The sequence below is a fragment of the Ovis aries genome, chromosome 25 (assembly GCF_016772045.2).
Source record: "Ovis aries strain OAR_USU_Benz2616 breed Rambouillet chromosome 25, ARS-UI_Ramb_v3.0, whole genome shotgun sequence".
NCBI classification, from domain to species: Eukaryota; Metazoa; Chordata; class Mammalia; order Artiodactyla; family Bovidae; genus Ovis; species Ovis aries.
Genome location: NC_056078.1, coordinates 38,150,567 through 38,177,559, shown reverse-complemented (window position 1 = coordinate 38,177,559; position 26,993 = coordinate 38,150,567). Strand labels below are relative to the sequence as shown.

Sequence of the window (26,993 nt, the reverse complement as noted above, 5' to 3'; positions counted from 1 at the left end):
AGCAACGCAAGCTTCGAGCAAAGCCGAGTGGAATGCTGAGGCTGCAGGGAGCACACTGTGCCGGGCCTGCTGTGTGCTAAGTGGCAGCAGTCCTGCCCAATACCAGCTAAGAGTATAAACCTCCTTCCCCCATCGGGCTTTTCACTTATTTCATCTTTGCTACAGACACAAAAATGCTCCTTTTGCTCTTTTCAAGTGTTAATAATACTGAGAGCACTTTCTCCATCTTCCTGAACTGTTTCAAAAAATACAAACTCCTCAAGATCTTAACTTTCATCTTTTCCTGAAAACAGCTTCCATTTTGAGTGCTACTGAAACCGAATACATTTAATAAGAAGCATTTCATCTTACTGATTACATCAACCTTAAATAAATGGCTTGCTTTGTAGCTCTAAGTGGCCTGGGCAGTACAAGAGTTTCTGGTCCTCTATATAATAGGATCTAGGAAGTAAAACATCGATTACCATCCATTTACCCTTCAATGATATCAATGCCTTTTGATAAACACTAAAATTCTAACGTTCTAGGTATTAGTCTTTGCAGCTAAACCTCAACCTATTTAACTGGTACTGAGTTTTTGATTCTCAAATAGGACTTCAGCTCTACAGCATCCGTCACAAACTTACTAGTGTAACTGGTCAACTCTGCTGCTTTTTTTTCCCAGCTATGACCTTGTGCAAAGACTGAGCCTGTGGGCTTTGGTTTACTCCTCTGCAAAATGGGGCAAGCAGTGCTTGGCTCAAAGGAATGTTATGATCACACAAAGGATAGCATACAACACGGAAAAATTTCAATCATTAGCTATTAACAACATACCTGGATCCTCCTACCCTATTCGAATGATACAGATCTTGGGTGTATTCAACTTCAGAGACTTTAATTGGGACACATCCCTCACAGTTGAACAATTTTAAGGAACACATGCCCTTCTTCCCAGATCCTAACAATTAAAATGCACATAAAATACTCAAGAAAGTCCAGGGCCCCCGGCCCAGCACTCACTACCAGCTGTGAGCAGGAAACCGGGCTTCACGTCTTGCCGTCTTCCCCCGTCTCTGCCCTGACTCCACTGTTGCTGCTGTGTAAAATGCCCTACCTTTTTTATGCGCTGTAACTGTTTACTCTTGAGGACTTCCTCCTTGGACGTCTTAGAAACACACTTTGTTCACTTCTCTTGTAACACTCATCACAATAGACTATGGTTGTTCTTACATGAGGTTGCTGTGCTTTAGAAGGCAATTTCCACTTATTATTGTCTCCCCTAGGTCCAGTTAGCATGGTGTCTGCTATATTCACGCCCTCTGAATGTTCATTAGATACCATTCTAAGCAAACCAAACAGGTCTTTATTATTTTGTGTGGTTTTTTAAAATCACAAATCTCAGCTATCCTTTAACACTTCGGATGTTTTAGAAAATGAGAAACAGATTTTTTTCTGTTTCTAAAGCCTATCAATCAGTAGGTCTCCACTCTCCGCTGAGTCATGTGAAGGGAAAAAAACCCAGTGGTATGTTAACAGGAGCCAGAGAACTGGAGATTTCCTATTATCATTTTAGACCTACTATCTTAAGTTATAAGTATTCATATTTTATATCTCACTTTATATTGAAGTCTTCATTATCTACAATAAAATGACCACCCCCCCGATTTTCTAGATAAGCTTTTGCCTGATACCCAGTGTTGAGATACATCATTTTGCATTGTGTACGATACAAACCTGAATATAAACTGTGAATTCTGAAACATGGCTAACAACACAACCTGTAAGATTACACTTTTAAGACCAAGATAGACAAGGGAAAACAAATACAGGTTTCACAGATCTTAAGAAAAAAAAAATCCCTTCAAAACCAGCCGGCAACAGCAGGTCAAGCTTAGACAGTGTTACTAAGTGCCTGTACATTTCATCTTAACCCTACGAGGTAGTTCTGTTGTCATCTTCATTTTACAGACAAGGAAATGGGGAGAAAGGCCTGCAGTCACAAAAGGAATAAAGAGGAGCTAGGGTTCAAATAAATGCAGTCTAGCTGGAGAAGGCAATGGCACCCCACTCTAGTACTCTTGGCTAGAAAATACCATGGACAGAAGAGCCCAGTGGGCTGCAGTCCATGGGGTCGCTAAGAGTTGGACAGGACTGAGCGACTTCACTTTCACTTTTCCCTTTCATGCACTGGAGAAGGAAATGGCACCCCATTCCAGCATTCTTGCCGGGAGAATCCCAGGGACAGGAGAGCCTGGTGGGCTGCCATTTATGGGGTCGCACAGAGTCGGACACAACTGAAGTGACTTAGCAGCAGCAGCAGCAGCTGGAAGTACCATGGTTATAATCATGACATACTGTAGCTCAATGGTCAAGAATCCGGCTGCCCATGTAGGAAGACCCAAGTTCGATCTCTGTGTCAGGAAGATACCCTGGAGAAGGAAATGGCAACCCACTCCAGTATTGCTGCCTGGAAAATCCCACAGACAGCCGAGCCTGGTGACCTATAGTCTATGGGGTCACAAAGAGGTGGACATGATTTAGCGACTAAACAACTACTCCTCTACATACTGTATCAGTAAGAGTCATTTGCTTTCTTGAACAAAACTTCTATTCAATGGTATGCATATGGAAGGTTCAGTTGGAAAAATTACATACCAATCACCATCTGACTAGAGCCTTTATTATTCAGAAATAAACATCCTGAAGTGAGGTGGTTAGAAGTTTTCTGGATCACTGTAATAAATATTTGTTGATAGACCATCTCAATAATCATACACTTTTCTCATCCCTAAGAACTTCCAGAAATAACTCTTCTGTATCAAAAAACTTACAAAGGGCACAAGATAACGGTCTATGGGGAAGGAAAATTCTGGCGGGGGAAACGCTAATGAAGTGTTTTCTCCATTACATTTTTGATCGATACAGTTCATGTAAAAAGCCTCACTTTGCCTTCCTTTTTGAATGCAAGAAATCAAATCAAAGCGAAAAACTTCCATAATCTCAAGTATAAATCACAAACAGGTTTTTCTGATAAAAGCTTTACAGTTTGAAGAAATGAGAAAGGCAAGCATACATTTCTTTAAGCATCTCAATATATTTGCAAAATTTTTCAGCAATTATGCAGATACTATTTGTATACTTAAAGATGGAAAAAGATTCATGCTTTGAGTATTTTTTCCTGAGTGTTTTAAGGATATTTTGTTTCAGGTGATTCAAAAGTAAGACTTACAACATACAGGTTATAACAGGAATTCTCCACGTGGTTAGCATTTTGAACTCTCCTAACAGCGTGAGACAACAGGAAGTCAAACATGATCCCATCTGTACTGTAAGGAGAGCCCAGAGAATCATGTCTTTGTTATCTGCTCAGCGTGTCTGGCAGGCTCAGCACAGATGCAGCCATGCCTTCTTTCCCAACGCGCAGACTCCGTGACTTGCCTGCCGCCATCGCCTCAGTGCTAAGCGTTCAAAGAAACCCCACAGGCGCCCTTTTGCTTCTCTCTGGTCCCTTCAACAAATCCTTTCATCACTTATGACATTACTTGTTAATATTCCATATTCCAAAAAGGAAACTGCAGGTACACAAATTTGTGAACTTTCACTAAACCAAATAAATTTTAAAATAGATAAAACACTCAAATTCCTGCAAAACAAACCTTGGTTTTCACAATCATTTGAACGTTTTAGAATTACTCAGACACAAGAATTGAAAATGCACGTGCTATCTGGAAGAGAACTACTGAATTTATTCTCCCGGAGAAAAGCAGACCCGAAGCATCACATCCCGGGAGCGTCTGAAACACGATGGCAAGTTCTTATCTTCTAAACGTCAACGAAAGCTGCATGTACAAACTATTTAATGAATATCTGCCCCTATTAAACAAGCCAGATATCTGATGTATTGAGGATGTCAGAAGCCGAGTCACTTCACTTCTTCCTGTTGCCTCCAGTTGCCAGAATACTGGCGACACGCATAAATATGTTTAATGTATCCATGTAGATTCCCAGCATCCTAGAAAAGAAATTATGTCCATTAAATATGACGCAGTTCTTATAACAATGACAAAAACTATTCCTTAATGAAGCAGAGAAAGAGCGATACTGATTATGTGTCCTAGGTATATGAAATGGAAATTTTTTAAAAGATGTCAACTAAAGAAACCCTGGGCTTCCCCGGTGGCTCAACGGTAAAGAATCTGTCTGCTAATGCATGAGATGCGGGTTCGATCCTTGGGTCTGGAAGATTCCCTAGAGAAGGAAATGGTAACCCACTCCAACATTCTTGCCTGGGATATCCCAGGGAGAGGAGCCTGGCAGGCTACAGCTGGTGGGGCTGCAAGAGAGTCGGGACACTACTCAGCGACTAAACAACAAAAAAGGAAGCCCTAGACTAGCAAACTGCCAAGATTTTCTTTTGGCAAATTAATCTTTGTTGAAGGGCAGTTTTAAAAAAAATCTTTATATTCTCTGGTACTCTTTGAGTGCAGTTATTTTGTTTAAAAAAAAGAAGAAAAGAAAGGGTGATAGACAATGAACTAATCAAAACAAGACCGAAGAAACACCTTTACAAAAATGTGTTAGACACAAGTCTGGCATTTTAAAATATAATACACTTCCTTACTGCCTCCCCACATCACCTCCAAAGAAACTTGCTACAAATCTGTAAGCATTATAGGAACACTTAAAAAAAAAATCATTGTATTGTTTTAAATAAAGAAAAATAAGTTACTTTTAGAAATGTCATAGACACTGTGAAAACTCACGGAAATTACTTAAATAATTTACTTTGGTGGAGACACCAAGGAAAGCAAACACCATCATTATACAACACGTAACATCAGCACGTAAGCTGAATATTTCTGAAATGGAATTTTCAATTTTTAATAACAAATTTAAAATTGAAGTGTTCTCAACTTTTAATAAAACAGGCTTTTCTATAAAAAATTAAGTCAATTATGTACACTCTCCAAAAACAACACTTGACTAATCTATCTTTTTTTCACTTTTAAAGTCTGTTAAATATAAACTACAAAAAAACTTACCGACAAGAGTTTTATAAGGCTAATTAAAAAAATAGGTACAATACTCTGAATCAACTGAATACACACCTAATTATCACAATTAGTTGCAATATAATCAAATGTTCCATGTACATATAGCTTACTAAGGAGAGAGACCAGACCAAACATTAATAGCAATAAAATACTAAAATTCAACAAAGTCATTGTTGCAGGCTGAACTCAAAAGATATGTTCAAGTCCTAATCTGTGTTACCTGTCAATGTGACCTTATTTTCGGGTCTTTGTGAATGTAATTAGGATGTGAATTAAGAAGAGGTAATACTAGAGAAGGGTGAAACTTAGTCCAATATGACATCATTATGAGAGACATAATATGCTGGGAAAGACTGACGGCAGGAGAAGGGGAGAGCAGAGGATGAGATGGCTGGATGGCATCACCGACTCAATGACCATGAGTTTGAGCAAGCTCTGGGACTTGGTGGTGGACAGGGAAGCCTGGCGTGCTGCCGTCCATGGGGCTGCAAAGAGTTGGACACGACTGAGCGACTGAACTGAACTGATGAGACAGAGATACAGCGAGAACATCACATGCACACAGGAGCAGAGTCAGAGCGGCAGACGCTGAGGAATGCCAAGGACGGCTGGTCATGGCAAGAAGCTAGGAGGGCGGCATGGGCCAGATGCTCCCCGGGAACCCTCAGAGGGCACCAGCCCTCATGATGCCCTGATGTCACACTTCTGGGCTCTGGAACAGAATACACTTCTGTTGCTATGAACCACCCAGTTGACACAGTTTGTTCCAGCAGCCCTTGGAAACTAAGACTCATAAAACAAAACAGGCCAAGCCAACACAAACAGCCTTATGCAACGAAGAAAGGACAGTCAAGGCTACTTACGAATTAATGGGATCGTATTTGTGAACTCCATACATTGGTACCACTTCTGCACGCTTGATTACTTTCTGTGTGTCATACAGAAGAAACATGCTGAAAAGAACCAGCCCACCATAGACTGCCACTGAGTACAGAGTGGCGCCAGCCACAGTGGTAGGTGGGAGAAACATCGATCCTGAAATCAAAACGCGGGAAAAAAAGTTTGAAAGGATTTTTCTGTAACTGGGATTTGTAATCACATTACTCACAAATCTTCTTCTTTGGTATACTGCACAGGTAAGGAAACATTTGAGTAAGTGTACTGTCTAATTTTAAATACATTTAGTTCAAAACCCATTACACTCATTCCTGCAATGGGTCACCTGCCCACATAATTGGAAGGTTCCTGCATCAGAGCAATTTTCATGTTCTCCAGACCAACTTTTTCATTTTAGGTGTATTTGGTTAAACCAGTAATAATGGTCTGCCATTATGCCAAAGGAGTAAAGCCAGTCAAACTGGCATATACCTTTTAATCAACTTTAAAAATGACACTGACTACATTCTCTCCATTAGAATACCAGGGTATGTGAGATGATTTCAGGACACCAAGAACCAAGTGTCAAAGCATAGTGGCTTACCTAGAGAGGACACAAAGACGACACCGAGGCCCACACCCAGGGGCGCCCCCATGTTCAGAAACTTCTCACTGGGCGCACACATGGCCACGGTGGAGAGACCCCCCACAATGCCAGCCGTGTACCACGCAGCTCTGACGAGAAGAGGGCCCCCTAATATCGTCAGAGGGGCCACCACAGCACCCATCACACCTGGAGAAAGAGCAAGTGGGCACTTAAGCGTTTACTACATAACCACCAAAAGCAAAATGCTTCTAACTAACCTGCCTTTTGAACATATTAAACAATAGGACTACAAAGTTTTCTCCTTATTTTATTAACAGTAGCCACAAAACTCCTAAGCTAAAACTTATACCTATCCAAATTCTAAATCACAACAGTAACGCCATTTCTAGCCAAATAATCAATACTCACAAGTATAAACACTAGTCTAGAATTTTAGTAACTCTGTCAAATTCAATGTAGCTCATTATTTGGATCTGAGTCTACCAAGTCTTTATAATAACATTCACATTTGGAAGAAATGAGATAAAGAAAAGGCTTAAAATAACTTTTTTTTAAAAAGCAGCAAATGCATACTATGTTATAAATAATTTTCTTCTTAAAAGCAGGATACTGGTATTAAAGGAAAATACTGGGATTACTGCCCTCCCATCCACTAAAGTTCCATCCTGTAAAGCTCCATGGAAAATACCTATGGCTGAATTACCTAAGACCTAATGGGAGAGAGACTTGAAAGCCAAGGTTGGGAAGGCATGCTGTCTCATATTCCCCCAAAGACAGCACATGAATGTAAATGCTGTATTTCACACTGGAGATTCATCATATTGGGTGCCCAAAGCCTAATTTCCATGTACCAACCCATGTGGAAAACATTTCGGTCTCTCTCCCTGGAAGTTTCATGGAAATGCTTATAGAATTTGTCTTATTTTGTGGCAGGGAACATGCATCTAAGAAGCATTTTGGTTCTGCACCTGGCTGGCTCTTTACTCAACCCAGAGGCAGATACCTGCCATAGAAAATACTTTATGTAGAAAAGCATGTGTCGTTCCATAATGAAGGAGACTATTACAAACACCTCAAAGAATATTAAAACTGTTCCAGAATACCAGGGTTGGACAGCCTCTGCCTTGCCTACAGTAACTTCGTGTCAAGATCTATCTAAATGTCGATCCAGCTAATGGTGTCACATTAGCTGTACAGAAGTAGAGCTAATTAGAAGTGCATTTCCAAACATCTTTTCGATTCTTTTCTTCCCTATACTCTACTGCAAAAACCTCTCTCTTATTTTTACTTCTTCTGTCCCTGGTGGAGACCTTCAGTTTTTTATTTTCTGAAAGATATACAGTAAGAACAATTCTCAAGTGATGTGCACCAGACTTGAAATCCTCCTGGTATTAGACGAAACACATAAAAGAAACCTCTGCCTATCTAGACTATTACCAGAGAAGAGTGTAACACTGGGGCTGTCCATGGTCTTAGTACCAGAAACATTAACTTGCCAGAATGGAGCAGTAATACAACCAGGAATAAGTGCAGGAAACTCTCAGTGTTTAGTAGACCAGAGGCTTAATTAAATTGTGCGTGTCATTTACGACTGTGAAGAGCCATCAAAAAAGGTAGTTTAAGACCGTGTAATAGCAATTTTAAAACAACATACCAGAATGTAGTAACCAAGCAAGGTGCTTTGGGCCTGGACTCTGCTCATATGATATTGACTGTACCAGCATTCCAGCTCCAATCATGGCTGCAAAGGTTGCACCAATGGTCTGAAAGACATGTATTACTAAGGAAAGCCGATCCTTACACAACAACAAAGTAGAACCCACGAGTTCCAAGTGCAGTTAGTCCTTCCAGTAGACTGTGCTTAAAAAGATGAAGAAGAATAAACAGAATCCTTTCTTTTTCTAGCACATTAAAAGGCCTTGTGCTTACTTCAGTTTGATCAAATTAGCAAGAGTGCCCCCTACTGTTATACACAAAGTTTTGCAGACAACTGTAAGTAAATGAGTTTTTATTCTGGGCTCCCCTGGTGGTCCACCCTGCAATGCTGGGGGACGCCTGTTTGACCCCTGGTCCGCGAGTGCCCCACATGCCGCGAGGTAACCAGGCCTGTGCTCTAGAGCCCAGCAGCCACAGCTACCGAGCCCACACGCCAAGAGCCTGTGCTCCACAGCAAGAGAAGCTACAGCAATGAGAGGCCCTGCATGCGCAACTAGAGAGCCCATGGGCAGCAACAAGGACCTACCACAGTCAAATAAATAAAGATGTAAAAATTAATCTTTAAAACATTTTATTCTTGTTAGACAGAGGTGTAACAGAACCACTTTAAAAATCCCAGAACAATTATTGTAGACTATATTTATTTTGGCATAACACTAACATTAAAAACAATTACTCATGATATACCAATTAGAACATATATGGCACACTGCCTTAAACTCTATTCTCTAAATGAAAACTTGAAAAATAGGAGCACAAGAAAAAGACGAGAAATAAGAGTCTTCGTTTCTATCCTCCCAGTTTTTTGGCTGAATTGGCTGGCCCTCATCCCTCTACTTTGCCTATGTTTGATTTCCACTGTTACACATTTATATATTCTGTGTGCACAAGAAAGAAATGTTTGTAATGCAAGAAAGATACTTTTCAGGAAATTTAAGGCAGAAACTGCATACTTGCAGCCCTTTGGCAAGATTAGGCAGCAGACATTTTGTTTGGCCAACTATTCAAACCAACAAACAAAAGTGAGTTCATTTAGTTGGGAAGGCATTCTCTAGATGCCCCGGTAGTTCAGATGGTAAAGCGTCTGCCTACAATGCATGAGACCTGGGTTTGATCCCTCGATCAGGAAGATCCCCTGGAGAAGGAAATGGCAACCCACTCCAGTATTCATGCCTGGAAAATCCCATGGACTGAGGAGCCTGGTGGGCTACAGTCCATGGGGTCACGAAGAGTTGGACACAACTGAGCGACTTCACTTCACTTCTCTAGATGCCAATAATCCCGTGTAACATACCAGGCCTGCCTCAATCATCTGCCTCATCTGCCTGAACCAAGGACATCTGAATGGTCAACCCTGTGGTAAAGTACAGGTAAATGGAACAGCTATTTTTGCTGAGAATGGGAAAGCCTTCACTCATAATACCCAATAGCACAATGGATTCTACTCCAACATCTTCCAAGGGAGAAACAATTACTAAAAGCTACTTCATGGATCTCTGCATTTTCAGGATATCTAACGTAATTGTGTATTTTTCTTTTAAAATCCTTCATGATGCAGGTCCATTTTTTGCCTTTTACCTTCCCATACCCTACACTTCAGCTACACTGAAGTGGTATACTGCAAACACATCCCAGTTTCCTGCCTCTTTAATTCTGTTTATTGTGCCAAAAAATACCTCTCTTCCTATCTGGCTGACATATTCAAGGATTACTTCCTTGAGAAAGTTTTCTTAGTAGGTACCATGGCTGTTATAAGCAGCGGCAGATGTCTCTACTCTGTTTCAAAAGCACAGACTTTGTCCTTGGTACTTTGACATCACGCGTATGCCTGTCACCTTCCAAAGGCTTCTTCATCTCTGTAGCACCTTGTCTGGCTTTCTAAACTATTTCACTTAAGCAGCCCTAACAGCAGGTGGGACTAATCTTATGCCTACAGGCACCTGAGAATATGGTTCCAGCACTTCCTTTAAGTCTTATTTTAGGGGTTAAACTCTTTGGTATATTTTAATCTTTCATGTTTGCTTTATTATAAAAGCACTGCTTTAAACTGTTTACCTCATTAAAACGGACATACCTGATGAGAATGCAACACGCTGATTCTATGCCTTCAATAACCTCGAGGCTAGGAGATCCTTACACCCATCTGAGAAGCAAGACCCTAATACTCAAGCATCCAAATGGCTAGATAACTGCAAATGGTTGTCCTTTTGGAAAGTATAGTGGAAATATTATAGACTTGGAAGTCATGGGGATCTGGGTTGCCAAGAGAAGAATGGAAAGAATCAGTGGGAATTTGCCATGAGAAGTCTGTAAGTATATTAGATAAACTTTCCCATCTCCCCTTCCTTTCCAGTCTCACACTGCTGCTTTAGTTTGGGCTCCTATCATCCCTTGAAGAGACACAGCTGGTACACTTGCTTCTCATCTCTTCCATGTTGGCTCTTAAAGCTCAAATACACATCATATTTTCGCTGTTCCAGTATCTGCGACGGCCTCTGCTAGGCACTCTCCTCAGCTTGGCAATCAAACACATCCTTTCTAATTGTGTCTTCTTTACACTCCAGACCTCAAACACTCAAAGTTCACTTGAATGGGATTATAAAGTCAATTGTGGGAACTATCTTCTCTCCTCTTTCCAAACTGTTTTACAAAACTGTACTCTGTCCTCTGAAATGAAACTCTCATTGAATATAAAGCCTTATATAGGTTCAAGGAGAATCCAGAGTAACAGTAGCAGTATTATTCTACTCTTAGAGTAGCTTGGGTTTTTGTGACAGTTATTTTCCTTGATCTCTAAGACAGATTTTCATCTGCCTTATTTTTTAGTGAACTTCTATAAAATAGAGCTGTTTTAAATCTGCTACTAGGTAAGTAGGATGTTCCCTGTAAGTTTAAGTTCCAACACCTTTACTGCTACTAAAATACATATTCAACATGGAATAATACCCGACTTGCCGAAGAATGTATACCCTACTTTGTTCAGCTGTATCCACAATTCATATATTACCTGAACAAAAACATATACAGTAAGGCATTCTTTCCACTTAATACCCCTCCTCCAATAGTTTTCATGTAACCTTTTGCTATTTAGTGGGAAAGAAAAACAAAAACGAGCCGACTTACTATCCAAGAGCCTCTCATCATGAAGTTCATGAGAGCAGGGGTTCTGCTCACTGCCATGGCAGACAAAGCTGTTAAGCCAATACTTCCTGCTAAGTACATGTAAGTGGAATGAATTCTATCCTTCACATACTGAGGCCAAATTCTGTAAGAAACACAACATGGTTAATTTATAGGATTATGAATGTGAATCTTGGTTGAATCATTTACTGGCTGGGAGACCTGGATAATTTAGAGCATTTTATTACTCTAAATTTTATTCTATTATCTAGGAAATGATGTGTATGTTGGAGTTACAATAAAAAGTAACAAAATACATATAAGCACTTGGCATGTATATAATAAAACAACACATTTTCTCCTTGCTTAAACACATATGACTGCGGTAAAGATTTCTATTTACTTTGAATAAATAGGGGGCAAGGACATAGATTGTTTTTATTCATGCATATCTCCACACAGTTGGAACACTGGACATAAAAGACTCCAAAAGTGGCAAAAGATAAAGATGAGAAGAAAACTGGAAGCTTTATGGCTAGACTTGTTTGGGAACAATTTACTTACACAGCTTTTTCAATAGCTCCGATCTCATTAGACATTCCCAATCCATAGTAGCACAAAGCTCCAAGACCAACTGCAGCCCCTCCAGCAATAAACCACCTTCCCATCTGATCAACTGTGGAACACAGGAGGAGATGCACATTGATACTGTCATCTTGACTAGCATGATCAGACTTAATTCATCTATAATTCCACTCCAACAAAATCTGAGGATGCAGTGTTATCTGCAGATGCAGGGGTACTTCTGTGATACACACTATTTTATTCATAAGAGATGTATATTCTCATGGCACTCTTAGAAAGATGAGAACATTTTCAGTCAAATGTTATACAGTACTATTAACAAAGATAATCAAGAAAAAAATAAGCAAAGAAAAATGTAATTAGTGTTTATGCAGCTGAATCAAGGAAGAGGGTGCTCTTGTTTTCAAGAGTACTGAGAAAGAAACAATTTATCAACTCTTAACTGGATGGAGGTATTAACAAAGAACCTCTTACACCCTTTAGTCAAAGTCTGTTCACTAAGAATGTTACTATGCACTGAGATGACTCATATAATTTGGTTTCTAGGGCCAACTGACCAATAGAAATGCCCTGAGGAATGCCATATGGGGCTCTCTCCCATTTGCATACAGATGGTCCCCAACTTAAGATTTTTCAACTTTACAAAGATGCAAAAACAATACGCATTCCAGCAGAAACTGCACTTTAGATTTTTATCTTTGCCTGGGTTACTGATAGGCAATGTAACAGTTTCCTGTGATGCAGGGCTGTGACAGTAAGCCACAGTGCCCGGTCAGCCAGTTGATTGTGCAGGTAAACCACCCATACACTTATAACCATTCTGCTCTCACCCAGCAAGTCTGTTTTTCACCTTCAGGATTCAACAACTCACAGAAAGGAGCCAACACTGTATAAAATAGTTTTGCCCAACTTTAGGCAAATGTTATGTTTTCTCAATACATTTAAGGTAGGCTAGGCTATGATATTCGGAAGGTTAGGTATATTAAGTGTACCCTGAACTTCAAAACATCCTCAACTTATGATGCGTTTATCAAGATGTAACCCCATTTTAAGTCAGGGAAGATAGGTATTAACCTTTTGCAAGGGTGTTAAGTAGTGTTCTTTGACTTTGGGTAGATGACCAATCAAAATTCTGAGGTTGCCAAGCTATGAACTAAACTGACTTCATTAAGGTATTGCTTCCTGAGAGGCCCCAAATGGTCCCTTCTTGAACAACCAGGTTTTTATTAACACCTATGTTTTGGTGATTTACTCTTGGCCTGAAACATACAAATATAATGTCTGAGTAAGAGTCTACACAACTTCAAATGAACTTCATTAACAGATTATAACTTTCAGATTACAGCATAATAACTAATAATCCTTTAAAAAAATGGCGAAAGTAAAATTTGTTTCTGGAAGAAATCTGACTGGGAACCACTGAGCCCAGAGCCAAGCAGCAATCTTTCCAGGGTCATCAGATCCCTGACGATGACTGCCCTTCTTCTCACAAGATGCACATATGCACAAGTTTGCACACATTTTAAGGAGGTTGTTCATGGGCCTCTTAAGAGTTTACTAAAGGCTGCCACCTACTTTTAAATATTTTTTCCACTGATGGTTCCAAAGCTGCCTCCTTGAGTTCTTGGGTTGTTTTTCCACGTCGAATCCCAATTCTTGTCTTGGTAGCATATTCCTGACATAAAGGAAAACAAAAACACATACCACCCACATAAAAGAATGTTAACAATAAAACAGAGGATCTCGACACTCTAGATAACTCTGTAAAAAGTAACTCGATACTTTCTATGTGTGTAACTTCACTATGAATGAAGGTTAGCTAATCTTTAAAAAATTAAATGTAGACCCTACCTGTGCTCTAGCTTTGAAGTGACTCACTAATTCATTACAATGAGTTCAAGTTTCAGAATTACTTATTTTATAAACTATGAATTTTATTTATACCTCTAGACTTATCATTTTAAACATTAACTTTTAAAAGATAAGCATTCAGTAACTATTAACTACATTTCTCTTCTGGGAAATGGGCTCAACTCTTCCCTCAACACAAAGCCAAAGGGAGAGAGGACTTTGCTTGTATTTCAGCTTTTCCAACAGTGAAACAGTTAATTTAAGAAGAAAAAAGTTGTCTCTCTTAGCTTCTGTACATTTCTGTCTAACTCACATTTTAAAATTTATACTCCTAATCTGAATGCTAGAGCAAAAATCTAGTATAAAAGGAAATGGGTTTCTCTTTAACCTGACAGATTTTATTTGACCACTCTCTAAGCAAGAGCTGAAATGACAAGGTTAGCAACTAGCCAGCCGGTAATATTCCCAGGGTCTTAAGCTTTTGATGATAGGATCCACGATTTCTTTGTTGAACCATATAGCTCTCAATCCTTCACAAATTACTCTAAATTCTCTGAATGAGAAACTCCAAGAGCTGTAAGTAAAGAAGTTATAGGGCTTCTTTTTCATATGTGATAAGGACAGAACAGAATGGTAAGAAGCCAATAGGGAAAGAGTGCAGATTTGGGGCTTTTTCAGGGCTGTTTCAGTTAATCACTAATGAGAGAGTAGGGAGCTTCATGCTTTGTCAAAAAAAAAAAAAAAAGGTCCCAGGCGCATAGAGACAAACAGACAATATAAAAATATTATCTTTACCCTGCTGGGTGTTAAAAGCCATTGATTCTTTGTGATGGAATTCTTCACAGCAGGGGAGGCCTTGGTGAAAGCTGGGTGGAAAACCCTGGAAGGTAGTGCTCGGAGACACACAAGTCTTGCGGCCAGCATGGTGGTGCACCAGGTTTACCAAGCAGATCTGAAATGCTAGAGACAGACAAAAAATAATCCATTAACCAACTGAAGGAAGGATGTAGAAGAGATAAAAGCCAGTCATTTCCTAGTGGAAAAGATCAAGAGACGTTTTAAATCAATAATAATACTCTGCTTGTTTCTTGTTAGTTCAGGAAATCCATCTTACAAAACGTTTGAGATAGATCACCAAAATGGGCTTAAATCTCAACAGGAACAGTAACAAGAGAAATAATTTGTTCGAGTTATGTGGCTAACAGAGAAGTAAAAGGGTGTGTGATATATTTTATAAACGTAGTTTTGGCTGAAGATTCACACCAGTATTCAGCGGGAAATTATAGAAGAGAGCTAATAGTAACTTTGAGCAGAGGAAAAATGTCATCCAAATAAGAAATGATTAACTCTTCAAGGTCATATTGCTTTTCAGGGCTAAAAAAAACATCAATGGAAACCAAACACGCCAAGTGTTGTTGTTTAGTTGGTTAAGTCCAAGGGACTCTTTTCAACCCCATGGACTCCAGCATGCCAGGCTCCTCTGTCCTGGATTTCCCAGGCAAGAATACTGGAGTAAGCTGCCATATCCTTCTCCAGAGGATCTTCCCCACCCAGAGACTGAGCCTGAGGTTCCTGCATTGGTAGGCAGATATTTCATCACTGAGCCACCTGGGAAGCCCATGCTAAGTACTACTTCCCCTGGAAACAAAACATAAAAATATTCAAGATACTGAAACCACCTGGGATGTTTCTTAAAAAGGTAGACTTCTAGGTCTAACTCCTGTTCTAATGATTTAACTCCTAGAAGAAAGCTAAGAATCCTTGCTTTTAAATATCTAGGTATATTTCCAGATCTGTCACGGGATCTGCGAGGTACACAACACTGACAAATATCCTTTGGGAAAATACCATGTCATTCTAGCACTTTCACGCCATTACATCATCTCAGCCTAAAGCTGCTGTGCCTCTCAGTCCTCAACACACCTACAGAGGCATGCCAGTTCAGTGGCCTCCAAGGTGGCAATTCTGCTTCTACCATAAGAAAAAAGCGGCCTCGTGCACAGGTTTGTTCTCTGAAACTCAGGTGCCTTAGCTACCAGAATGGGTAATGTTACCGAGCCCTTACGCTTCCCTGCACATTCATGAACTCAGGCGCTTGGTCCTCAGAGAAAGTTCATCCTTATCACAAGACTCGGATGAGAGCCGGGCAGCAAAAGTCGCACCACTTCTACAACACAGCAGACTCAGGATCCCCTTATCTACTAGAGCGGCGGCTGCGCCGCCCGGCCGCGGAAATGAATCAGCACCTCGCTACCCGAGAAGAGGGCAGAGAGGACGAGCCCTTGCTCGCCTACCCCAGGTACCGCAGCCGCCACCTCCTCCACTGGGTCACCTGCAGGAGAAAACTGACGGGCCGCCAGGCCGTGACGCAGTCTGCAGCGCCGCAGCCTCCGACCTTGCCCACACGTCGGCAGCGGCCCCAGAGGGCTGACAGTCAGTAGTACAGAGTATCGCGGTCCCTGCAGGCCCGGGGGAGCCGTACCTCAGTCCCTGGACACCTCTAGCGCGCAGTTCCCCTTCCGGGCCGGTGAAACTCGAGCACCCAAACCTCCCGCTCCCTCCGCCCACCTCTTGCTGACTGTGCGCGCAGTCTCTTTAGCTCACTGTGTGACGCAGCATCCGGAGAAGCGGCAAACACTACGACGGACAGCCAATCACGAGCGGAGCCCTAACGGAAGGGTGGGCATAGTAGGAAGGAGGGGTTCCGGGTTAGGGGGCGGGGCCAGTGGACACGGTTGAGAGCGTCACAGTCAACGTCCATTGTGGGTGTGGGCAGAGAGGGCGTTTCAGCCGTCTTTGCGGAGGACAGCGGAACGTTCTTTCGTTCTTAACGGCAGGAATAAGAGGATAGTATGAGAACTAAAAATTATTCTTTGGCCGCGTTTCTTTCCCCTTGTTGCGTTTTTGCGCCTTGTCAAGAATGTATTGCGAGATAGTGTGCCAAATTGGGAGTTGCAGACCGGAGCCAACCGGTTTCTTGGGTACAATGTGAAATGTACGAAAGAGTGTGAGTCACACAAGGTCGGAGAGCGAACAGGCGGATTTTTAGAAGTTTATTTCATTGTTTTGTGACTTACCCACGATCTATGTTCAAGGTTCAGCGAATACTTGAGTAATAGGTTGGTACAACGGGCCTGCCTCTTATCCAGGTTGTTCTGAGAACTGCTCCTATTCAGGTAATTTGTAAATTGAAAAGCCTATTTTTTGGTTACGCGAGGAAGACTTTTTTTCTCCTATCCATTTACGCATTAAATATTTACTGAGGCTAACTTTGTATCAAGCTCTGTACTAGGGATCCATACAAATAAAAGATAACATTGTTCCGTTGTTTTGGCAAAACAAAGGTACTGTGACGTTTACTCTGGTGGAGACGAAAAATTGACAAAATATTTGTTAGTGATAAGTAGTAAGAAGTACCAGCTTCCTTGGTAGCTCACGGTAAAGCGTCTGCCTACAATGCGGGAGACCAGGGTTCGATCCCTGGGTCGGGAATATCCCCTGGAGAAGGAAATGGCAACGCACTCCAGTACTCTTGCCTGGAAAATCCCATGGACTGAGGAGCCTGGTAGGCTACAGTCCATAGGGTCGCAGAGTCGGACACGACTGAGCAACTTCACTTCACTAAGAAGAAAAATAAACCTGCGTAAAACACTAGGGGGGCGGTATTTCGATAAAGGTGATTTAACAACATGTAAAATTTATGAACCTTATCTAAGCTATTGTTAATTGTGATTTATGATAATTCTCTAACCATGTAAATCTTGACACAAAGGTTTGCGTTTTATGTGGGTAATAAAACTGGCGGCTCACACACAGTTCTTGTTTCTTTACCCTGAAAATGGCGGCAAAATACTGTAGAGAAATCTATCACTTGAGATTGTGAACAGCTCATGAATAATCTTTAGGCTAGTATTGTTTCCAAAGATGGTAAGTGTTTTAAAGAAGGTGAGTTACCTAGTCACATCACTGGGAAGATATGCTTAGTGTGGAGTGGGAGAGGTTTCACTGACTTAGAAACCAGTTAGGAATCTATTGCAATTGTTTAAGCAAAAAGTGACCAACGTTGGAATTAAGGCAGTAGAGGGACAGAAAGGTGGTTTATGACAGAGGTAAGACTAAGGAGGAATTTACAGGTTTTAATGACTGATTGAATGTAGCTGATAAGTATGAGGGAGGCACTCAACATAATCCCTGTGTACTGAATGGAGTGAGATGGGCCGGATAATTGCACCATGAATTTAGAGGCAGGATACAGGAAGAGCTACAAATGTGGGTGAAGTAGAGAAAACTCAGTTTGAAGGGTTCCATTGTAAATTCTCTGATTCTAAGACCTTGGCGCTATAGGACAGATAACAGGAAAAGTCATTAATCACTAATCTGTGCTCAGCGTGTCCCACCCTTTGTAGCCCCATGGACCGTAGCCTGCCAGGTTCCTCTGTCCATGGAATTTTCCAGGCAAGAATATTGGAGCCGGCTACTGTTCATCTGTTGAGGGAGGCATCCATACTTTGGCAATTGTAAGTAATGCTGCTATGAACACGGGTGTATGTATCTTTTCAAATTAGCATTTCTGTCCCCCTCCCCCAATATCTCCCAAGGAGTGGAAATTCTGGGTCATATAGTAGTCCTTTGTTCAGTTTTTTTGAGAAACCTCCATTCTGTTTTCCACAGTGGCTACACCAATTTCCATTCCCACCAACAGTATGAGAGTTCACTTTTCCCCCGCATCCTTGCCAACATCTGTTGTTTGTGTTCTTTTTAATGATAGACACTCCGACAGGTGGGAGGTGACATCTCATTGTGGTTTTGATTTTGCATTTCCCTGATGATTAGCAATGTTGAGCGTCTTTTCAGGTGCCCATTGGCCATCTGCAGGTCCTCTGGAAAAATGGGAAAACTGGGCAGCTACATGTAAAAGAATGAACTTAGAACATTCTCTAACACCATACACAAAAATGAACTCAAAATGGATTAAAGACCTAAATATAAGACTACTAAAACAGGCAGAACACCCTTTGACATAAATCACAGTAATATTTTTTGGATCTGTCTCCTAAAGTAAAAGAAACAGAAGCAAAAATATTAAAGTGGGACCTAATTAAACTTAAAAGCGTTTGCATAGTAAAGGAAACTATGGACAAAACAGGTAACTTACTTAATATATGTGTGTTGTGTCTTATTCGTTCAGTAGTGTCCAGCTCTTTATGACCCCATGGACTGTAGCCCACCAGGCCCTTCCTTTGTCAGTGGAATTCTCCAGGCAAGAATACTGGAGTGGGTTGTCATTCAAGGGATCTTTCTGACCCAGGGATTGAACCTGGGTCTCCTGCATTGCAGGCAGATTCTTTACTGTCTGAGCCACCAGGGAAGCCTTAACTTACTCAATGGGAAAAAAATATTTGTAAATGACATAAGGGATTAATACTCAACATATATAAAGAGCTCATACAACTCAACATCAAAAACAAAACAAAGCAGCAGCCAATTAAAAAATGGGCAGAAGAACTGAATACTGTGCCTGTTGTATCCCGCGTGGGGCCCAGGAGAGGAGAAAATAGTTTGAACTCCAAGGTTGGCGATAGGTTCTAAATCTGGGCTGGCAAATTATCAGACTGTCCTGAGCTTCCCAGAATGGAATAAACTAAGCTATCTGCTTTAGTCTGACTGAGGACTCGAAAGCAACATTGATGCCAGACTAAGGGAAAATGTAGCTCATTTTCATTCTCATTTTACTGGCAACTTCAGTGTCTACCTCACACAGAGATGCGACCAGATACTGTATATGGGTCAAAGGGGAAGACCATTAGTGGAATAGTATCCACAGAGGTGCAGACCATTGGAGAAATCCTGAGAATTGTCTCATACTTCCTGATCAGATTGTAAGGAGGAAACTAAGACCCAGAAATGATTGTAAGCTTAAGAAAACCTAACAAGATAATGGTGGATCTGGGTCTAGAATGTACATTCCCAAATGAATGTAAAAACTGGTTCTCAAGGGGTGAAAAAAATCTTTATTCACACACTAGAGATATTGTGGGTTTGATTCTGGCCTACAACATAAAGTGACTGTCTCATTAAAGCGAATTACACAAATATTTTGATTTCCCAAGGCATGTAAAAGTTATGTTTACACTATGCTGTACTCTATTAAGTATGCAATAATCGCATTATATCTAGAAAAACAATGTACATATCTTAATTAAAAAATGCTTTATTGATAAAAAATACAAACCATCATCTGAGTCTTCAGTCATGCTAGTAACATCACAGATCACTGATCACAGATCACCATAACAAATACAATGATACTGAAAAAATTGGAAATGTTCTGAGAATTACCAAAATGTGTCATAGAGACACAAAGTAAACAAATGCCATTGGAAAAAATGGCACCGATAGACTTGCTCACTGCAAGGTTGCCACAGACCTTCAATTTGTGAAGATGTAGTATATCTTCAAAGTACAATAAATGAGATATGCCTGGATATGTATAAAGAATCTGGTAAAGAATCTGCCTGCGATGCAGGAGATGCACGAGACGCAGATTTGATCCCTGGCTTGGGAAGATCCCCTGGAGGAGGAAATGGTAACCCACTCCAGTATTTTTGCCTGGAGAATTCCATGGACAGAGGAGCCTGGTGGGCCACAGTCTATGGTGTCTCAAAGAGTCAGACATAACTGAAGGAACTTAGCATGCATGCACAGGTGCGTGCGCACACACACACACATCACAGCTATACATTAACACAGTACACGTGCCAGTTTATCTGTGACGTTAAAATTTCATGGAGGAGGGCCATTAGGAAAAAAAATGCCTGGAAAGACTCCTTAAAGAAGAAATCATGACAAACTGGCTGAGGAAACTTTAGTATAGAATCTTGGACTCCTCTGACATGGTGGTCCACTCTGGTGGCAGGCCTGCTCAGCAGAAAAGTTTTAGTTTTCCATCTAAGATTCTATCAGTGAGATGTTGTTTGAGGTAGTTTTATGATCTCTCTGTAAAAATTCCATAAATGTGTTCTCTGTATTCCAGTATCTTATTTCTAGCTGCTCTAGGACATCTCTATCTAACATGTCTAAAACCAAGTTATACCAAGAGGTGGTCCAGCAGATTGCATGTAAGAGATGTACTCCAATATTCCTTTCTCCCTGAGCCTTACATTCTTTTATAGTAGTGCTCAAGTGTAGGGCTTCCCTTGTGGCTCAGCTGGTAAAGGATTCACCTGTGATATGGGAGAGCTGGGTTTGATCCCTGGGTTGGGAAGATCCTCTGGAGAAGGGAAAGGCTACCCACTCCAATATTCTGGCCTGGAGAATTCCATGGACTGTATAGTCCGTGGGGTTGCAAAGAGTCAGACAGGATTGAGTGACTTTCACTTTCACTCCAAGTGTAAGGATTAATAGGCTCTAGGTGGCTCAGACGTTAAAACGTCTGCCTGCAATGCAGGAGACCTGGGTTCGATCCCTGGGTTGGGAAGATCCCCTGGAGAAGGAAATGGCAACCCACTCCAGTATGCCTGGAGAATCCCATGGACGGAGGAGTCTGGTGGGCTACAGTCCACGGGGTCGCAAAGAGTAGGACATGACTGAGTGATTTCACTTTCACTTTCTTTCAGGTCCTTGTGCCAGACGCAGTGGCATCACCCCTGAGCTTGTTAGATATGAAAATTCAAGGTCCCCCTCAACCTACTAGATCAGAATTTCTGGCTCTAGGGCCCAGGAAACTGTTTAACCAAATCTCCAAGTGATATTTCAGCATGTTAAAAATTAACAATCACTTTTTGGCAGTATGCTAGAGAAATTTTGGCATCTCATATACCCTCATATAGGGTACTGTTTAATCCAAGCTTCAGTTGTGGTGTGCTTAGTCGCTCAGTGTATCCGACTCTTTATGAGCCACGTGTCCGACTGTTGGACTGTAGCCTGTCAGGCTCCTCTGTCCATGGGGATTCTCCAGGCAAGACTACTGGAGGGGATTGCCATGCCCTCCTCCAGGGATCCCAGCCCAGGGATCAAACCCAGGTCTCCCCACATTGCAGGCGGATTCCTTACTGTCTGAGCCACCAGGGAAGCCCAAGCTTTAGTTAATCTACTGCTGCTGCTGCTAAGTCGCTTTAGTCATGCCCGACTCTGTGCAACCCCATAGACGGCAGCCCACCAGGCTCCCCCGTCCTTGGGATTCTCCAGGCAAGAACACTGGAGTGGGTTGTCATTTCCTTCTCCAATGCATGAAAGTGAAAAGTGAAAGTAAAGTCACTCAGTCGTGTCCGACCCTCAGCGACCCCATGGACTGCAGCCTTCCAGGCTCCTCCATCCATGGGATTTTCCAGGCAAGAGTAGAAAATTATAGAGGGGCTTCCACAAGCTTATGTATGTGTGCGTGATAAGTAGCTTCAGTCATGTCCAGCTCTTTGCAACCCCATGTTCTGTAGCTTGCCAGGTTCCTTGGGCCGTGGAATTCTTCAGGCAAGAATACTAAAGCAGGTTGCCATGCCCTCCCCCAGGAGATCTTCCCCACCCAGGGATCGAACCCATGTCTCCTGCATTGCAGGCAAATTCTTTACCACTGAGCCACCAGGGAAGACCTCACAAGCTCATAGTAACCCAATTTAAATCCTGAATTCCAGGGAAGTACATCTATATTGGTAATCAAACTATATATTTAATTTTCTTTAATACCCTTACATTCTGCATCCTTATGTGCTTGCCAGACTACTGATGATTCTAATTGGTGAGATCCTATAACTCCTTGGTATGTTAAAAAGAAAAAAGCCTCCAGAAGCAGCCTTCTCCATTTGGGCTATGTTGAAATCTGACTCTTATCTTGGACTCGGAGCCAGTAAGTGGTGGCATAGGTGATAAGATTCTGCATCTCTTATGAGTAAAGTGCTTTAGGTGTAGCTGTTGAATTTTAGTTTTTTAAATGGAGCAAAGGCAAGGTTTCCTCATGGGGGGAGGGGCAGGGGTGTGTGTGTGTGTGTGTGTGTGTGTGTGTGTGTGTGTGTGTGTGTGTGTGACTACTGCTGCCAGGAAAGAATACTAAGGGACACTTGGGGGTTCAAAATTCTCAACCTCATTAGGATCTGCCCAGATGTTGCCACACCATTCTCTCTGCACCGATGCCCTCAACTTTGTGAGAGATTTGGTAGATTTTCCTAGATAACTCTTGCTAAAACTTTATAATCCTTCCAATCAGGCCCCAAGTTTGATTCTCAACTACATCTATTCTGTGATCACAGGAGATAAGAGATTGTTGTTATAGTGGTGTTTTTTTTTGTTTCAATATTAAATTAAAAAATTAACTTATTAGTTTTTGGCCACACTATACAGCTTCCAGGATCTTAGTTCTGTGACCAGGGTGAGGACCCACGTGCCCCGCAGTGGGAGCCCAGAGCCCAAACCACTCGACAATCAGCAAAGTCCCACAGTGATATTTTGATTTTATACCCATTATTTGAGTTTGGGTTTCAGAGTTTCAGAGTCGTCTTCCCTGTACAGGACAGTCAGAAATAGCCAGCTGGCCCCACATGTTTATAGTGACCTCTGTTGCCTTAACAAATAAGTGCCACGTTTTTGTCTTAGCAACTAAATGCTACAACTCTCAACTCCCTTCCCTGGATCCATGCTGCACCCTTATCTATACCAGTAATAATCTGAGTCATTGTGATGCCACCACATGTCTGGGAAAAAGGTTATCTGTGCTCTCATCAAATATGTGAGCCATTTCAGAATCCTGTTTTGAGAGCCTATATCTCAAAAGGATTATCTCCTGGGTACCACTGATTGTATTAGCATCTCATAGAAAACAGATGGTACTTTAAAAGGAGACAATTGAAGAGTCTAATGAAGTCACTATTTGCAAATGTGTGTGCTATGATAACACACACATGGGCATAGTAGAGCATCCTAGAATTAGCAGCCGTGAGAAGCTGTTACCACCTTGGGCCCAGAGGGACAAGGGGAGGAAACAGTGGATCCTGGCAAGAGTTTCAGGTGTAGGAGAGAGATCATCAAACAGGAGCCATGCATAACCATTATTAAACCTGTGGCATGGCAGGATGGGAGCCAAGGGGATAAATATCCCAACCTTCCATCCTCTAACCTCCTGCTGGTGTCTCCCAGTGGCTGAACGCAAGCCAGAGGGAGCTGCAACAATGCAACCCTGAGAATCTTCCAGGGCCCATGGCAGCATGGATGAGTGTTGAGAGTGGACTCAAGTTCCTCATTTGTTATAGGCAGAATTATGGTTCCCTTCTCCCCCAGTCATAAGCTGAAGCTCTAACCACCAGTGTAACTGTGTTTGGAGATGGGCTTTCAAGGAGGTGAAGTTAGATGAGGTGGTAGGTTAGGGCCTTAATCTGATAGGACTAATGGCCTTGTTAGAAGAGGGACAGACACCAGACAATCTCTCGCATTCTCTTCCTCACTCTCACCTGAGGCGCAGTGAGAAGTCGGCTGTCTACAAACCGGGAAGGGAGGTCTCCCCAGGTGCCAACCCTGATGGCACTTTGATCTTGGCCTTCGAGCTTCCAGAACTGTGGGAAAATACATTTCTGTTGATTAAGCCATCTGACCTGTGGCATTTTGTTGTGGCAGTCCAAGCAGTCTAAGACATCACTTATAAGACGAAGAGTGGACTACATGGCCCTTGGGATCCCTAGAAGGAATAAATGATGTAGCATGCATGAGGTTTCTGAGCCGAGTAAATGCACAATAATTAATAACCCATTTAAAAATATGTTATTGCTTTATTCTGGCCACGATGCTTGGTATGTGGGATCTTAGTTTCCTGACCAGATGTCAAATCTGCACACCCTGCCTTGGAAGCACAGTGTGCTTAACCACTTGACTGCCTGGAAAGTTCAATAATTCTTTATTACGTTTATTATTGGTATTAAGAGTTAAGTAGTGAGTCTCTTTTTTTTTTTGAGCTCCAGTTCTCTTTCTTGAGGTGAACCAAACAGGCTTTCATACATTGTATATACTATGTGGTTTGGGATACACTTTTTAATGTATAATGTAATCTGTTTTTGTTAATATCTCGTTCCCCTCCCCCACCTCTGTAGCCCTCTGGATTAGTGTCTCCTTTAGAAATTTATAGTGTCTTCTTTACTGGTTTATAACAGATGGCTCTGAGCTCATTACTCTATAAATATAGATTATATTATTACTTTTTTCCTGAGTGGATTAATTACTTTTATCAGTCTCTGATGAAGTTCACCTGCCACATTTCAAAATGTTCTTGTCAAATAGCAAGCCCAACACTATTTTCATTTTTATCTTCTATATTTTACATCATGTCTTGCTTGTCTTTTTAATACATAAATGTTATGGGCAGAAAGCACTCATTTTATCTCATTTTATATGTCAGTTTCAAGCATCAAGCACACTGATAGTTTTGGAAAATATAATGAAAATCTTTTCAGGAAAAAAATTCATATCTTAGAACTTGATTTATTTAGATTTATAGGAATGGAAGGTGTACTTGTAATAAAGCATGATCGTCAGATATTTTAGTAGAGGACTAGGCCACATGATCAAAAACCTGAAAGTGAGGGGCCCACATGGATCTTTAAAGAAAAGATAGCAATAGTGCAATAGTTTGTTAGCTATTAGGATTATACTGTTTTAAAAATAATACAGAAAGTAGGCCAAAAGAATAGTTTAATAATAGATAAAACTTATTGAATTCTACTATGGGCAGGCATTGCTAGTTGTCGGTCATTTTATATTTATTATATTGCTTTATTGACTGTGCCAAAGCCTTTGACTGTGTGGGCCACAACAAACTGTGGAAAATTCTGAAAGAGATGGGAATACCAGACCACCTGACCTGCCTCTTGAGAAATCTGGATGCAGGGCAGGAAGCAACAGTTAGAACTGGACATGGAACAACAGACTGGTTCCAAACAGGGAAAGGAATACGTCAAGGCTGTATATTGTCACCCTACTTATTTAACTTATATGCAGAGTACATCATGAGAAATGCTGGGCTGGAAGAAGCACAAGCTGGAATCAAGATTGCTGGGAGAAGTATCAATCACCTCAGATATGCAGATGACACCACCCTCATGGCAGAAATTGAATAAGAACTAAAGAACCTCTTGAAAGTGAAAGAGGAGAGTGAAAAAGTTGGCTTAAAACTCAACATTCAGTAAACGAAGATCATGGCATCTGGTTCCATAACTTCATGGCAAATAGATGGGGAAACAGTGACAGACTTTATTTTTTTGGGCTCCAAAATCACTGCAGATGGTGACTGCAACCATGAAATTAAAAGATGCTTGCTCCTTGGAAGAAAAGCTATGACCAACCTAGACAGCATATTAAAAAGCAGAGACATTAGTTTGCCAACAAAGGTCCGTCTAGTTAAAGCTATGGTTTTTCCAGTAGTCATGTATGGATGTGATAGTTGGACTATAAAGAAAGCTGAGCGCTGAAGAATTGATGCTTTTGAACTATGGTGTTGGAGAAGACTCTTGAGAGTCCCTTGGACTGCAAGGAGATCCAACCAGTCCATCCAAAAGGAAATCAGTCCTGAATATTCATTGGAAGGACTGATGCTGAAGCTGAAATTCCAATACTTTGGCCACCTGATGCGAGGAGCTGACTCATTTGAAAAGACCCTGATGCTGGGAAAGATTGAAGGTGGGAGGAGAAGGGGACGACAGAGGATGAGATGGTTGGATGGCATCACCGACTCAATGGACATGAGTTTGAGTAAACTCCAGGAGTTGGCGATGGACAGGAAGACCTGGTGTGCTGCAGTCCATGGGGTGGCAAAGAGTTGGATATGACTGAGCGACTGAACTGAATTGAACTGAAGGCTTACTAGAAAGTCTCAGAGGCTTGACCTTGCCCTATACCCTGTTACCCACCCCCCAGGCTCCCCCCACTTGAGAATCTAAATCTCTTGACTGGATTTGACCCAGGATGGGACTTTTTCAGGTGAGTGTGTGGGCGGTCAAAAAGGGCAAACAAATTAAGGATTTTCAAGGTAGGGATTATAATGGTGGACTATTATAATCCAAGATCCATGGATCTTGGCTGGGTCAGATGGATGTGGGAAAGATGAAAGAAACTAAAAACCTGCTGCTGTTAATGGGTTGGAAGTTTTGGAATTTGCATTATTTCTTGAGTTGGTGATTTCAATGAAATGAGGTTGTAGTGAAAAAAAAAAAAAAAAAAACCAAACGGGGTAT

At 41.4% G+C, this 26,993-nt stretch overlaps 1 protein-coding gene across 3 annotated transcripts; it reads right to left on the bottom strand.

Annotated features, from left to right (window-relative positions):
• Nucleotides 1-2,640: 2,640 nt before the first annotated feature.
• GHITM (growth hormone inducible transmembrane protein) lies at nucleotides 2,641-16,371 on the bottom strand. Of its 3 annotated transcripts, none has more exons than XM_042240824.2 (9): nucleotides 16,086-16,371; nucleotides 14,587-14,751; nucleotides 13,516-13,615; nucleotides 11,920-12,031; nucleotides 11,359-11,500; nucleotides 8,174-8,282; nucleotides 6,517-6,705; nucleotides 5,900-6,071; nucleotides 2,641-3,994 (listed from the first exon to the last, which is right to left on the bottom strand). In XM_042240824.2, exons 2-9 carry the CDS (start codon nucleotides 14,713-14,715, stop codon nucleotides 3,910-3,912), a joined length of 1,038 nt encoding a protein of 345 aa, XP_042096758.1. In that variant the 5' UTR covers nucleotides 14,716-14,751; nucleotides 16,086-16,371; the 3' UTR covers nucleotides 2,641-3,909. The 3 variants fall into 3 exon arrangements, with proteins under 3 accessions (XP_042096758.1, XP_011960820.1, XP_004021578.1); XM_012105430.5 differs by having other exon boundaries at nucleotides 16,124-16,371; XM_004021529.5 differs by having other exon boundaries at nucleotides 16,274-16,371.
• Between the last annotated feature and the right edge of the window lie 10,622 nt (nucleotides 16,372-26,993).